The 17,091-nt window shown below is 42.3% G+C and overlaps 1 protein-coding gene across 2 annotated transcripts in view; it reads right to left on the reverse strand.

The window, feature by feature from the left end:
* Window positions 1-12,847: 12,847 nt before the first annotated feature.
* Window positions 12,848-17,091, reverse strand: part of LOC134316947 (FH1/FH2 domain-containing protein 3-like) — a 44,696-nt gene continuing 40,452 nt past the window's right edge. For both annotated transcript variants that reach the window (XM_062997533.1, XM_062997524.1), the window contains exon 27: window positions 12,848-17,065. In XM_062997533.1, the coding sequence (XP_062853603.1) occupies window positions 16,986-17,065 (80 nt within the window). In that variant the 3' untranslated portion in view covers window positions 12,848-16,985. The remainder of the gene's footprint in view (window positions 17,066-17,091) is intronic.

Genomic DNA, 17,091 nt, shown 5'->3' on the forward strand with positions numbered 1-17,091 from the left:
CGTGTGTTGCTCATGCATTACTGGGTCTGGGTCTGTCAAACACCAGTACCAACTGTATTCTAGATCTTTCACTAGAGAGATATCATGTACTGGAGGTGGGCAGAAGATCATTATCAGTACTTCAGTACAAACCCTGAGCACTGGTACATCTCAGTGCTGCTCTTTAGGTCTGTGTTTCTGTTTGTCAGTTTTGGTGGGATTAAAACAAACCCTGCTGTTGTTCGCTACTGTAAGTCTGAAGCTTCCTCTCCAACTCCAAATTACCAAATTAGTCCATTAGTTTCCAGTTGGTAAAAGTACCAGCATGACCCGATAAGTCTGAGTCATGTAAGGAGTCTATATAATAAACACAAAACATATATTGGAAATGGAGCATAGAACAAAACAGAACAAAAGCGCTCAATAAATCCCAAACACAGCAAAAACCATCATAACCGCTGCTTACCTTAGCTTCTGTTCTTCCAGATGCTATTACATTTATAAGCGTGCGTCCCATTAGGAATAGAATCCGTTATTTTGTAAATGTGCTTATAATTAAAAACCTCCAAACTTTTCCCGGTGGTGAAGTAAAACAGGAAGTGGTTAGAAAGCCGATCGAGCGTTTCATTACCACGTCATCTGTGTGACGCAAACTGAATAAATGCAAATAACAGCATTTCTTACTAACAATTACAATCAGAAGCTCTGATTGGTTCAGAAAGCGGTTCTTACAATCATTAGCACCAATTCTGTAGGAGCGTTCCATTCACCCCGGTCGTTCCTGTGAAGTGCACTACGTAGGGTATTCCACCATTTTAAGTGAGATTCCAATCCAAAGGGAACGAGAATGTTCAGATGAAGTGAACTTCAGACTGTGTAGGGAGTAGGGAGCGACGCTTCATCACTACACCGGAAGCTGCTGGAACATTTACACGTTGTGTGTGTTGTGGGTTAAGACGACCGGAGCGTTATTATTATTATTATTATTATTATTAGAAAGCAGAAAATTTATAATAATGTATATATATATATATACAGTATATATATATATAATTATCACACGTAACTAATGTTAACACATGCTGACGATAGCGACTTGTTTACGAGTCATTTTTTCCAAAGTCATGAGTCGAGTCTGAAGTCGCTGTGTGTGCAACTCTGATTTAGGGTTCCCTGAATCTATAAAGTAAAAAATAGAGTGTACTGAGACAGAGCTACAGGGAACAAAACTGGACTCTACGCATTTGAAATGCAAAACAGAATACAGCACGGGAAAGGTGATCCAGTATCGTGAAACACAGATTTGCATCGGTTGTGGAAACCCCAAAGGGACAAAATGCGTACAGTATGCAGCACATACAGAGAACAGTTAGTTTTGGTTGGATTGTATTCTTGTGAGAGTGAACACTGAAGCAACCAAACTAGAGGTATAAACACAACACAAGTCCCTGAATTGTTTCCCTCTACACTTACAGCTTAATATTAACACTTGTTGCCAGAAGCGGCTGTTCGCTCGAACCTTGACCATCCTTGTTCATAAACAACTGAGCCCTCTGTAAATGCTCCTTTAAATCCAACAAACAATGTTCCTGGTTGTAATTTGTCCCTGTCCCAACTTTTTAAATGAAATACGTTTAAAAGACAAATAGCAGCTAATAACAGCGGGATATTCCGCTACCACACCGGAGCTGGGATTCTGATCTCCCCGAGTTTGATCTCAGCTCTGCAACCGGTCGGCTAAGTGCCCCCTTTTGGGCACAATTGGCATCACCTGCAGCAGACAAAATTGCCCACCAGTCTGCTGCGTGGAAAAAGGCCGAACTGAAAAGTGGACGGGGTCTTCGACTCTGTGTAAGGACCCTCGTTAGTAGCGCGAAGCATCGGAGGAAGCATGTGTCAGGCAAATATACCCTCCTCGGTCAAGGTTAGGGTCCCCAGCAGTGGAAGAGTTACTGACTATGACTTAACTGAGAGACAAAGGGAGAAAGGTAGGTAGAGTAGGTACCAATAATGTGTTTTTATTTTCTTACAGAAAGAGACACGGGCACCAACATGTACATTAAGTACTCGGATCCTAAGACTTGGTACGGAGCCCAGAGTTACTGCAGGCAGCATCACACTGACCTGGCCAGTGCAAGAAACTTAATTGAAAACACCTTCATAATGGAAAAGATCAACACACAGACCTGGTTTGGGTTGTTCAGAGACTCGTGGAAGTGGTTCGACAAAAACAAAGCATTGAACATCCCATGGGCACCTTCAGAACCTACTAATTATCATGGGAATGAAAACTGTGGTTTTATAATCAATGGTCAGATGTGTGACGTTCTTTGCGATTCACTGTTGCCTTTCTACTGTCACAGAGGTGAGCAGAACCAGCAGTTAGAATTCATTTAAGCAATTAAAATCATTTTATTGTATGACCGTGGCTTTGTACGTTTATTTCTTTATGCAGAAATCACGGGACAGCAGCGGGTCGTCAGGATAAAGCTTCAGTCGGTTCAGGATGTGACCGATCCCTCTGTACAGACATCAATCCTGGAGAAGGTACAGATTCTCCTCCTAGCAGATCATCTTCTGATAGATTCTGATGGATTCTTCACCAGGACTTTTATTCTGTTGTCTAGATCAAGGAGAAGCTGAAGGAGCACGGGCTGGCCCAGAACATCACAGTGAAGTTCAGAACACGACCGGGTAAAGAGGTGTTTCAGAAGATAAACTGAACATGATGAACAGGACTTGGTTGATCTTTAAGTTTTTGTTATTAATAGTAAGGACATGTTGATGGTAGATGTGATAGCGGGTGTTACGTTTTTAATCTATAATGAAGATTTGGGTGAAGGTGGGTAGTGTTTTAGCAACTGTTAGTCTACACTAAATGGTCAAAGGTCTGTGGCTCTACATCACATTTCATCCCAGAGATGTTTAATAGGATTAAGCTTAAAGTAGAGGTTCTTCACTTTAGACTTAGAGCACATTGAGATGAGAACTGCTGCTTAGCAGTTTCAGCATCAGAACGGTTTTCTTCTAAAAGTTTCACTTTTAAACTTGTGTTTTACTGCTCAGAGCTCTGAGAATCAGCTTCTCCGGGAGGGTGGACAACGCTTAACAAGGCTAAATGGACTAATTCAGTGGTCCCCAACTTTTGGGGATTTTTTTTTTTGCACCATGGATCGGCTTCAAATAAGATATCATTTCACGGACCGGCAGGGGCGGGAGGATTTATAATAGAATAACAATACTACTTTGAAATGATGCACTGCACTAAAATGCTCCCACCTAGTGGTGACAGGAGACAATAACACCCGAAGTGTGTTGGAAATGGTCATAAGTTACTGATCATAAGTTCTCTACTGCTGAAATGGAACGTAATGATTAGAAGAAGAAATTGTTATGTTCCCTTTGCACCACAGCTTCCTTATTTCAGCAGTACAGAGCGCTTATGACCAGAGATAACTGAGAGATGTTTGGTGTTCCTGAGTCGTTGATTTAGTCCAGTGGTCCCCAACCACCGGACCACAGACCAATACTGCTCTGTGCGTCATTTATTACCGGGTCGCATAGAAAGAATAAACAATTAGAGGTGGCTACAAAAGCAATGAAAACACGGCTTCCATTATTGTCTCCTGTCACCCCTAGGTGGGAGCAGAGATGTTCACAAGTCACGAGTAAATATAATAAACACAAAACATACTGTATATTGGAAATGTAGTGTAGAAATAAAGAAATAATCTGTATGTTCAGATAAAAAACAACAACAACACTTTGCTTTGTGTACGGAACGCTACTTGGAACGGCACTTGAGAATGTGATAATATGAACATAAACCCTGTTTACATTTAGTTCTGTGTTATATTATTATATCGTACAGTTTGTTGTTAAAATTAAAGACGCTTAAATGAGAGGAGGAAAATTAATCGTTTAGATTAGTCGACTAATCGATAAAATAGTCTGAAGATTAATCGATAGAAAAATAGTCGTTAGTGGCAGCCTTAGTGCCAATATCTCCGATTTGATGATGGTGAGATGAGGTGCTAATGTCTTAAATTTGGCTGTTACAAAACATTTATCCCTTATAACACTTGACAAGACAGGGTTACGCAAGACACAAACTACACTAGACGCTAAGCTAACTGCTAATGCTGATCTGACCACATGAAACATGACTCAAAACTATCCTAAACCCTAAGCTAAGCTACACTCTTACATGCTAACAAACAACATGACACAATATATTAAGTAAGATTGAGCTTGAGACATGAGCTAGAATGCAAGCCAAGACACCCTGACCAAGATAGGATCCACAGCCAGTCCCTAAATACCTTGAGCGCTCAACCTGCGATGAGGTTCAGCTGTGGATCATTAGCTAATTTGTCCAATCAGCATTTGGAGGCGTCAGCTTTAACCATGTGCTCCCAGAGACAGGGGCGTGGCACATACACATGAGACATGAGCTCTGGGAGCGCAGAAAGACAGATTATTATTATTTATTAGCACTTTAGCATCATGTTTTACACGTTGGTTACATTCATGACAGGAACGGTAGTTACTCATTACACAAGATTCATCAGTTCAGAAGTTTAATATCAAACACAGTCATGGACAATTTTGTATCTCTATTTCACCTCACTTGCACGTCTTTGGACTGTGGGAAGAAACCGGAGCACCCAGAGGAAACCCACACAGACACAGAGGTGAGTGCTGATGTCACAGTTTTGTTGATTATAGTTAAGGCCCGACCTAATTCATGGCCGTGAAAATGAGCCGTCTCCAGTGTTGTATGCAATTTGCGTTGTGTTTCATTCGTGTAACATTCAAGTGCCTTACCTTAATGGTTAATCTGCACTATGAGGCGTCCTAGCAATCCTACAGCAATTCAGTTAGTAATCACTTAGTGAAAACGGCCAAAGTGTCGAAGAGTAAAGCAGCTAAAAACTGAGTAAGCCGAAGGGCTACTACCCATAAGTAATGACCATTAGCATTTGCTGGTGAGTGGAACAACAACAGGTAACACCAGGGTCTCAAAGATCCATCAAGAAACAGAAAATCGGTAAGTGGCTGAGTTTGAGATCGTTTTAATCGTACAGTATAATTACAGTTTGTGTAACATTTAACTGTCCAACAATATTGTTTTCATTCATGTCAGCGGGGCTTACAGCAAGAAGGGCCTGGGTTTGATTCCTTTCCGTGTGGAGTCTGCGTGTTCTTCTCACGTCCGTGTGAGTTACCTCCAGGCATACGGCAGATTATTTAGACGCTCTACTTTGAGATTGAAGCTTACTAAGCTTATGCAGTTAGCCTCAGGACGTTCAAACCAACGCTAGCACACCAGCTAACTGTCCCTGACGAGCCCCAATTTACAAATAAATGACACTCGTATAATGACACCTTAATACAGATTAAATATCAATAAGAATTTATTTACATTTTAATGCTGGGATTGATCTTCAGCGCTGAGGAGGCGTCGGACGCTCCCTCGTTATTCAGTCAGGTCATCACTCACAATTAAGGCGCCTCAGTAGGAGCATTTTAGAGTGGGATATTAGTCACTCAAGTAAAAAAGGAAGAAAAGTTTGGACACCCCTGGTGTAGACTAACAACTACCCACCTTCACCCAAATCTTCATTATAGATTGTAAATGTAACACCCGCTATCACATCTACCATCAACATGTCCTTACTATTAATAACAAAAACCTAAAGATCAACCAAGTCCTGTTCATCATGTTCATTCTATCTTCTGAAACACCTCTTCACCCGGTCGTGTTCTGAACTTCACTGTGATGTTCTGGGCCAGCGCGTGCTCCTTCAGCTTCTCTTTGATCTAGACAACAGGATAGACATTCTGTTATTGAATGCACCGTGTTACAAATCCATCAGAATCCATCTGAAGATGATATCAGTATCAGAGGTCGATGGTGCTGCTAGGAGGAGAATCTGTACCTTCTCCAGGATTGATGCCTGTACCGAGGGATCGGTCACATCCTGAACCGACTGAAGCTTTATCCTGATGACCTGCTGCTGTCCCGTGATTTCTGCATAAAGAAATAAACATACAAAGCCACGGTCGTACAATAAAATGATTTAAATTGCTTAAATAAATTCTAACTGCTGGTTCTGCTCACCTCTGTGACAGAAGGACGGCAACAGTGCATTGCAACGGTAGTCGTGCATCTGACCATTGATTACACAACCACACGCTTCTTACATTTTCAGCATTTTAGCAGATGCTTTTATCCAAAGCGACTTACACAGTGAGCGGAACACGATGAGCAATTGAGGGTTAAGGGCCTTGCTCAGGGACCCAACAGTGGCAACTTGGTGGTGGTGGGGCTTGAACCGGCAACCTTCTGTTTACTAGTCCAGTATCTTAACCACTGAGCTATCACTGGCCCTTTCCTTTCTTTCCCACAGTTATTATTAGGTTCTGTAGGTGCCCATGGGATTCTCAATGCATTGGTTTTGTCGAACCACTTCCACGAGTCTCTGAACAACCCAAACCAGGTCTGTGTGTTGATCTTCATCAGAAATCCAATCAATCCATCATTACTATTAAGGAGGACTTAAACTGCTGCTCGGTGTGATCTGTCAAGGGACTGACCACTTACATCTCTGCTTTATACCAACTAGATGTTCTAGAGGAGGAACTCCTGAGTTCTGACCTTAATTCCATTGAACACCTTTGGAATACATTAAATTGACCTTTGCAGAAGAGCAGGGACTGTTATAGTTGTATACTATAATTCCCATTACTCCACCCTTTCACCCAAACCAAGTGGATTTATGTTCTTACATTTTTGGCTTTGTAGGAGAGCAGCATTGTTTTAAACTGGATGGGGGAATATAGAGGAAGCCAGTGAAAAGAACATAGGAGTGGGGTGATGGTGTGGCAGCAGTGGGGTGATGATGATGTGGCAGCAGTGCGGTGATGATGTGGCAGCAGTTGGGTGGCAGTGTTCGGGTTTAATAGTGGACATGGGGGCTCCTGCCAGAAGGGAGTTGCTATCATCTTCAACCAGAATAACACTGAGGTTTCATGGTTTATCAGAGTGCAGAAACCCTCAAAAGTCCCCCAACTAAATAAACTAGTTTTTCTTCTCACCTGTGAGAAACAGGAGTATGAAGAATATCTTCTCCATTACTGATGTGTTACTGAATCCAACCCTAAAAATGAAGACCACCATGAAATACATAAAACATTGTGAAAATAAACCAGAATCTTTAAACTGGACTTTTTGTTTATAAAAAACAAATATTAAACATTCATAAACAGTGAGAATTAAATAATAGAATTACTTCTGCTGGTTACCTGTGAAATAAAGCTGAAGCATATAGAAGGACGTCCAATTCCTCCGAGCTTCGGTCGATTTCTACCCGTCGTGTGGAGCTGCAGCTCAGAAAAGCATCGATCTCCGTCCATATTTCCATAAGCGTCAGTCACCGCCCAGCCCGGATCAGATAACTGCTGCATCTAGAGGGTCCAGAAGTTTCCTTCACCTGGGTTCTCTTGACTGTTCCATACAGGCATACTTCAAATTTATCAATATTAAAGGTCTTAGTCTCAGTCTGGTAGTCTAACTTCAGCATTATTTCATGTATCACCGTATCCACCATGCAAAGTGTTTAAACAAAGCAGGATGTAGTGACCACTCACATTTGCATTCTGAGACCCGACTCGAACAACAAACATGAACAAACACAACCTAGACGATGTTCCTGTTCTACAGAGGTTCTCTCACTGCAGTGGTGCATCTCTCTCTCTTTAATAATAATAATAACATTAATATTCTTATTGTTATTCTCCTCCTGTCATTCTTGTTTCCTGTGAAGCAGTAATGAAGGATTTGCTGATGCAGGTTTGAAACCAGCCGTGTGCTTTAAATAATAGTTGTTTTTACATGCTCGCTTGGGAGCTCGAGGAAAAATGGAGCTGAGATGTAAATGAGGCTCAGTGACTCATGTGGTCCGATGATTTTCCCTTTGCATTGTTCACTTTGCTCTTTGCATTGGTGTGTGTAACCAGGCGGGTCACACCCTATTTTAAACTTTCAACTTTTCTCCCTGTGTTATTTCCTGAGTTTTTGGTTCCTGAACTGAATAATTATGTCTGTGTATGCAGAGTATGAAAATATTTTGGTTTATGCAAATATCTAACACTCTTATTACTTATCTGAAAACAATCTTAAAACCAGACAGAAGCTTTTAGGAATCAATAATGAAACAGCACTTCTGCTTCACATGCGAACTTCAGCCAAGCTGAGGAGCGCCTCTCCTTTTTATACCAATACTTAAAGTGTATACGCAAGCAGGATAGAGGCCCTGACCAGGCTCCCCCACCCCTCTGATGTCTCTGACGTAACACATCTCCTTGATTTACAATATTATATGTGGCCATTTGCTCAGAAAGCACTTGACCACGCAAATATGCAAAAATAAGTTTAATAAGTAACATCTGTGTCAACATGTGAAAAACCATTTATATAAGCAGGTCACTGGATAAGGATTTCCAAACAGATTACATTTCCAATACATGGGCCTATAAAGGTACAGTACACAGTGAATATAGAGCTTGGCATTTCATTTGATCTACCATGATAGTGTGTGATTGTCCTCCAACAGAATGTGACTGGCAATTTACAATCAGATGAGGGACCATCCACCTCCAGAGCTCAGCTTAGAACAGTAACATGTCTTACCAAATATCTGAAATATTTAGGACACAGAAAGCAATTTTTTTGGCCATAACATGCTATTTTTTTCTCTTCCTTTCTAGGTCCATCTGGAGAAAGAAATTGCAAAGTGTGATCTTCAGATGGAGCACATCAAGCTCTAAATAAAACTAGAAATTGAGTTGCTGGAATAAAACACATAGTTTCTTAAATTTACTTGATTTTTATTTGATGTCAGACAGGATGAACCTGAGATATTTCATCTTTTATCTGCTCAACTTCATTTCATTTATTAATAAACATCCATTCCTGCATTTCAGACCTGAGGATACCGAGCGATTTAGTGTTTCAGCTTTTCAGACAACGGCACACGTCTTGAAGGCAGCACATGTTGCTCTAAGATCTCAATGTACTTTTCTGCATTAATGCTGCATCACAGAGTGTAAATGACCTTTACCAAGGGTACTGACATGCGCCCATACCATGACACACCCTGGTACTGACACACCCCCATACCATGACAGACCCTGGCACTGACACACCCCCATACCATGACACACCCTGGTACTGACACACCCCCATACCATAACAGACCCTGGTACTGACCCACCCCCATACCATGACAGACCCTGGTACTGATACACCCCCATACCATGACAGACCCTGGTACTGATACACCCCCATACCATGACAGACCCTGGTACTGATACACCCTGTACCATGACAGACCCTGGCACTGACACAGCTCCATACCATGACAGACCCTGGTACTGACACAGCTCCATACCATGACAGACCCTGGCACTGACACGCCCCCATACCATGACAGACCCTGGTACTGATACACCCCCATACCATGACAGACCCTGGCACTGACACAGCTCCATACCATGACAGACCCTGGTACTGACACAGCTCCATACCATGACAGACCCTGGTACTGACACGCCCCCATACCATGACAGACCCTGGTACTGACACGCCCCCATACCATGACAGACCCTGGTACTGATACACCCTGTACCATGACAGACCCTGGCACTGACACAGCTCCATACCATGACAGACCCTGGTACTGACACAGCTCCATACCATGACAGACCCTGGCACTGACACGCCCCCATACCATGACAGACCCTGGTACTGATACACCCCCATACCATGACAGACCCTGGCACTGACACAGCTCCATACCATGACAGACCCTGGTACTGACACAGCTCCATACCATGACAGACCCTGGTACTGACACGCCCCCATACCATGACAGACCCTGGTACTGATACACCCCCATACCATGACAGACCCTGGCACTGACACAGCTCCATACCATGACAGACCCTGGTACTGACACAGCTCCATACCATGACAGATCCTGGTACTGACACGCCCCCATACCATGACACACCCTGGTACTGACACACCCCCATACCATGACACACCCTGGTACTGACACGCCCCCATACCATGACACACCCTGGTACTGACACACCCCCATACCATGACAGACCCTGGCACTGACACACCCCATACCATGACAGACCCTGGCACTGACACACCTCCATACCATGACAGACCCTGGCTTTTGGACTTGCTGTTAACATCACCTGTTTGGAATCACATCATTATTTAGTTTTTTTTACCTCATTACTAGCCCTAAATTTCCCCCGTCCCAACTTTTTGTGGAATGTGTTGCAGGTCTGAAATGCAGGAATGGATGTTTAATAATAAATTAAATGAAGTTGAGCAGATAAAAGATGAAATATCTCAGGTTTATCCTGTCTGACATCAAATAAAAGTCAAAGTCAATGTAGCTCAGTGGTTCAGATTCAAGCCCCTGAGAAAGGCCCTTAACCCTCAATTGCTCAAACTGTCCTTGGATAGAAGCGTCTGCTGAATGCTGCAAATGTAAATATAAACGTGGAATTTCTCTGGGATCTCTGGAGATGTTTGTCGTGCTAATTCATTCTTCACACATTTTAATAGGAGACGAGTCTGGAGTCACAGCTGGTGGAAGAGCATTTTCTTACAAAGCTCCACAACTTTGGAATAATCTTCCTGCCTCTGTTTGGGATTCGGACACGTCTCAATGTTTAGGTCTAGACTAAAAACATATTTATTTTCTCAGGCTTTTGATTAGTATAGACAAAGGCGCAAAGCTTGGGGGTTCTTGGTCATAGAAACTTGTGGTGATCAGGGATGTTGGGTTGCTGTCGTTCTGCCTCTCTTGTCCGATCACTCTGGTTTGATGACGGCGCCGGTGGGCGCTGATGTTCTGTGAAAGCCTTCATGACCTTGTTACCTGCTCGCTCTCCCTTTTAGTTATGCAATAATAATTAGGTTTGCTGGAGTCTCAACTTGTATTTTACATTTTTAACTACATTTCCTTTTGTTTTACCCCGAGGTGGTTCTGATGGAAACCTGTTTACTTGCTCGAGGTTAAGGAATGAAGTCGAGACTGCCGCGCCAACAATGCTGCTCCTGCCGGATGTGATGGGAAATGAGGAAATTGAGACAATGTCTATTGTAAAAAGCGCTATATAAATAAATTTGACTTGGAGTGCAGGAAGGTGAGTCTAGCACCTGCACTCTCTCTGTAATACACCACCACCATCACAGACACCGACACCCTGGCCTGGAGAACACAACGTTACTCATCAGACCACAACACGTGTTTCTACTTGGCACCAGTCCATCTCAGATGAGTTTGAGCTGAGAGAGTTTGGTGGCGTTTCTGGTTCTTGTTAATGTTTGTCTTCTGCTTTGAGTGGTAGATTCTTAAGATGTATTTGTATGTGCAAATACTTAAATAATTGTACAGACTGAACCATTTTCCTAATTAAAGCTTTTATATTTTTTCCTGCCGTCCGTATAGATAATGACTGGGAAGGACGTAGTGGCTTCTCGTACAGAAGCTTCATTAGCAAACAAAAGTCTTAGTCTAAGTCCGGTAGTCTGGTGGTATCTGGTTTTGCCCGATTACACCTGACTTGTTCCAAGATTCACGGTGCACTGTCGTCGTATCCGCCATGTGGAGCAGGGCTAAGTGACGTCTTGACATCTATTTTCCTTGTGCCACCTGGCTTGACCAATAAGCAAATAAACCCAAACCTGATGAACCTGCGGGTTCTACAGAGTTACTTTCGCCTAATAAACATAATAAACATAATAAAAATAATAATAGTAATAATAATAATAATAGTCTAGCCCTTGTTTTTGTTTAGCCTTAATCATTGTTTAGAATCTACTTGTTTGTCCATCATGTCTCACAGATGCTCGATTGGATCAAGATTAAGAGTCGACACCTCAAACTGGCTGTTGCAAACAGTTGCAAACCGTTCCTGAAGCATTTTAGCTTTGTGTCAGGGCGCATCATCCTGCTAAAAGAGGCCACAGCCATCAGGGAACCGTCTCCATGAAAGGGTGAACATGGTCTGCAACAATGCTTAGGTAGGAGCTACGTGTCAAAGTAACATCCGCATGGATGGCAGGACCCAAGGTTTCCCAGCAGAACGTCGCCCAAAAGCATCACACTGTCTCAGCCGGCCATCCACGTGATGTAAACGTGATCCATCAGAAAAGGGCACCTTCTTCCATTGCTCCGTGGTCCAGTTCCGATGCTCACGTGCCCATTGTTGGCACTTTCGATGGTGGACAGGGGTCAGCATGGGAACCCTGACTGGTCTGCAGCTATGCAGCCCCATACACAACAAACTGTGCTGCTCTGTGTATTCTGACACCTTTATATCAGAACCAGCATGAACTTCTTCAGCAGTTTGAGCTACAGCAGCTCGTCTGCTGGATCGGACCACATGGGCATCAGTGAGCCTTGGTTGCCCATGACCCTGTCACCAGTTTATCACTGTTCCTGATAGATACTGACCACTGCAGACCGGGACACACCCCACAAGAGCTGCAGTTTTGGGGATTCTCTGACCCATTCGAGTCAAACTGGCTCAGATCCTCAAGCTCGTCCATTTTTCCTGCTTCTAATATCAACTTTAAGGATAAAATGTTCACTTGCTGCCTAATACAGTATATCCCCCCCACTAACAGGTTCCGTGATGAAGAGATAATCAGTGTTATTCAGTGTCTGCACATTCTCCATTTATATAACAATACACATAATTAAATTACTGGCTGTAACGATGTTGCGACTGTGTCGTTATTAAATAAATAACTCAAAAATCACACAAAAACTACAATTTATTTGTTTTATTTATTAGCAAGTGCAACACTGCAAACATCCATCAGTCAAAACCTGAACACACTCAGTGTTGCCAACTTAGCGACTTTGTTGCTATATTTAGCGACTTTTCAGACCCCTCTAGCGACTTTTTTTCAAAAAAGCGACTAGCGACAAATCTAGCGACTTTTTCTGGTGTTATTGGAGACTTTTGGAGACTCGAACGTGAAAACACATATTGTTCTGCAGTTACTGTCCTCAACGAGCAGCGGGTCCTGCCGTGAGTCCCTCCACCGTCCCAAAGCACTCACGGGTGGTCAGTATTGCCAGATTGGGCGGGTTTCAACCAAAATGAGCGGATTTTGTTGGAAATTGGCAGGGAAAAACACACTTTGGCAGGTGGACAAAATTTGTGCTGGTTTGTAATTATTTTGGCAGCTTAAAATATAAATAAAAAAAGCTATTGCTAAAGCAGGTGGAATATAAACAGGTCTACCTTCTCCCACCACATCCAACCCGTTGTCAAAAGTTTGATTGACAGGTTATTATTTCCAGTCCAAGACACTGTTGCCACGCCCATAAATACACTGATTCATATGTTAGACAAGTGATGTGAGTTGAATATGAAGTCTCGTATGTACGAGAGGTTAAACTTTCATTGCTTGCAAGTTTATTTTTATTTACATGCAAAGGGTTGTGTGTCCTAACAAATCATGCATTTTACAAACTTGGCAGGCTACTTTAAAGACATGCAAGCAAATTGTCCTTTATAATGTATAATTACTGATCTGTACATGTTAAGATATTAATTTGTAGGTCATGATGGTTTAACTGGTTTATTATTTGTGAAATGCTAAACACCATCTGCTTATCCTGTGTTTTGGGCGTTTTTTCATGCATTTTGGCTGAAAATTACTGTCGCAATCTGGCAACCCTGCCCAGAGTAGCTCAGTTTTTTCTTAAAAAACAAAAACAAACCACGAATTAACAGAAGAAAGTTCATTTGTAGTTCTAAACATATTTAGGGTGTTTTTTTTACCCACTTTTTGTCTTTCCCACGATGTTATTCCTCTTCTACAGCGTCAACTGCAAATGGATCATATGCAAATTAGGCAATGACGTCATTTAGCGACTTCTAGCGACTTTTAGGACAGCCAATAGTTACTTTCCTTACTGAGGAGTTGGCAACACTGAACACACTCAACATTTTGTTCATAAATACAAATTCTTTGGTGTATTTCATATAAATCACGTCAAGTTGTTCGTGATCATGCACTTTTTCTCTTTTTTATAAGTCTCACACCCAAGACCAGCACTTACACACATTATGACATCACAACAATCCTGCAGTCTCTCTTATTCCTATTCAATATATTTTTGGGATAAAAACTTAAAATAGCTCATAAAAGTGTTTATTTTATACATTATATTCTTTGTTTATATGTACAATCATATGCGAACGTTTGTGCACTTCGTTTTAATGTCCTGCTTTTAGGCGAAAATGAGTGATGACGTCTACAGAGAACAAAGGTAAATCATTATTTTTTTTTACATATATTTGTTGGTACACAATTTATTTTTATATATTCACATTTAAATATGAAAACAAAACATGCCATAACTTTTGCACTTCATGTTTCCTTCTCATTTTTTCAGTATGTTAAATTCATTGTCCTGAATTTCGGCCGCTCCTGTATTTAGGCGTCGCCACACAGTCGGCACATTCTGTACGCCGGACGCCCTTCCTGATGCAACCCTCCCTTCCCTTGGGACAGTGGTAATGTAGTGGGTAGTGCTTTGGGCTGTCAACTGAAAAACTGAGAGTTCGAATCCTAGATCTGCTATGCAGCCACTTTTGGGCCCTTGAGCAAGGCCCTTAACTCTGTCTGCTCCAGAGGGCGCTGAACAATGGCTGACCCTGCGCCCTGACCCCAGCTTCCAAACTAGCTGGGATATGCAAAGAAAGAATGTAGTTGTACTGTATATCTGTATATGTATATATGATGAATAAAAGCTTTCTATTCTATTCCTATCTCCTATATTGGCACTGAGAGTGCACTGACATGTGTGCCTCCTAATGGCTAGGCTAGTTCAGCCACCCACCTTACCCCACTGACATTAGCCAATCATGTCTGTCAATGCAATGGTCAACCCGACCAGCTGGTAGCACCTCTGAGATTCTGAACTCTAGAACCTTTTTGGAACCCCGGACCAGTTTTATTTAAGATTTAATTTCACGGACCAGCGGGGCTGGGGGATTTAAAATAGAATAACTGTACTACTCACAAATTAGTTTTTTTCGCTGCAACGAGACGCTGCTCCCACCTAGTGGTGATTGGAGACAATAACACCCATGAAAAAGCGGTGTTTTCATTGCTGATGTAACGATCTCTAATTATTTATTCTTTCTGTGCGACCCTGTATTAAATGACCCATGGACCGGTACCGGTTCGTGGCCCGGTGGTTGGGGACCGCTGCTTTAGATCCCCAGATCTCAGCAGTAGTGGCCTAGTGTATTTTACCAGAGTACCCCAGTATGTATAAACGTTTGTTCTCTGTAAAGGACGTGTTCACTCAGTGTTCCTAATAATGTGAGCAGAACTGTAAAAAACAAATGACAATAAATAAAAGGAAATAAATTAGATTATATTCATGTGCAAAAACGTTATCATTTATAATAAATATAAATTGATTAACGGTGTGTTAGTACAAATAAACTGCTGTTATTATCGGATTCTGTTCAGTAATGGTGCAACTCATAAAAGAATAGGCTGTGTTCCAATTCACATTCATACACATTCGCCACTACATCATAACACTGTGGTTAATTAGCATTGGGCATACATTAGCATTCACAAAGTAGGGTTGGGGGGGGGGGGGGGGGGGGCTTTATTTTGCTTTCAAAGTCCAACAAGCTCATGGTTACAGACCTTTACACACACTATATGGACGCCAGACCATGAGCTCGCTGGATGTCTCATTTCAAAACAAATGCTATGAAAATTATTTGTGCTCCGGTGGCTCCACTCAGGAAAGATCTGAAAACCTTGTAGGTCTGAATTTCATGTGGGTATTTCTCATAGTCTAAACAAGCCAGCTGAAGGAGCTATTCATTTCCCAGCATATTTACACCACAGGGACAAGTATAGTGGGACACCTGAGCATGACCTTGTTGGACATCCCATTCCAAAATTATGTGTACGTAGCTTTAACATCATCCAATCTTCTGGGGAGCCGTAGAGTCAGTGAGGTCAGGCACTGATGTGATGTTGGAAGGGAAGAGAATGCCTGGCTCACAGTCTGAAGAATTATCCCAACAGTGTTGAGTTGGGTTGAGACCAGGGATCCTTGTAGAGCAACTGGAGCTCCTTTGAGCACAACTAGTGAAGCCACGTCTTTATAGAGCTTGCTTTCAGGGGCATAATCATGATAAATCCCCGTAATCTCTTATATAAATTTTAGACACCTGTTAGCAATGGACATAGCAGAAACAACTTAACTTAATTATTAGAAGGGGTGTTCACATAGTTTTGGCCATAGATGTTGTCTTAGACTCATCTTATTTTTGGAACTCTGGTTTTGGATGTTCATGTTCTCACCACACAGTCGCTGTAGTGCAGTGCAGAAACTGTTGACTTTGCCCCATGATGTTTAATCAGCAACCAACAGCAAATCTGTTCGGTCGTGTTGACCAAAACGGAGTCTAGGGTTAGGATTAGGGTTAGGGTCACATTGATACACAGTTGATCCAAAATGGCCAAGATTCTTTATTTCTGAGCCGTGATAGCGTAGCCTGCCAACAGCCACAGAAGACAAGAGAGGCCAACTGTTACCAAACTCCAGATGTCCCTGATTTGGTCCACAAAGGTTCCCCTTGCTGTTCATTTGCAGCATTTAGCAGGTGCTTTTATCCAAAGCTTGCTAAAGGGCCCAATCGTGGCAACTTGGCAGTGCTGGGGTTTGAACCCGGCCACTTTCTGATTACTATTCCAGTACCTTAACCACTGAGCTACCACTGCCCCTACTATCCATGACTAAATTGGTAAATTAACCCTAATCCTTACTATGTAAAATTCCACATTTGAAACAGACAACCATTAAAAAGGTTGCTGCACGAACAGTCCACTTGATATGGCAACGATGTGTGGATCCTCACATCTGCATCTCGGAGATATCCAAACCAAGAGCTTGTGCTTCTTCTGGAGTCAGATCATTCTTCAAAGTCCTTCTCACTGCCATGGAGAGAAAAAGATCAGAG

This window comes from Trichomycterus rosablanca, chromosome 1 (assembly GCF_030014385.1).
Source record: "Trichomycterus rosablanca isolate fTriRos1 chromosome 1, fTriRos1.hap1, whole genome shotgun sequence".
NCBI lineage: Eukaryota > Metazoa > Chordata > Actinopteri > Siluriformes > Trichomycteridae > Trichomycterus > Trichomycterus rosablanca.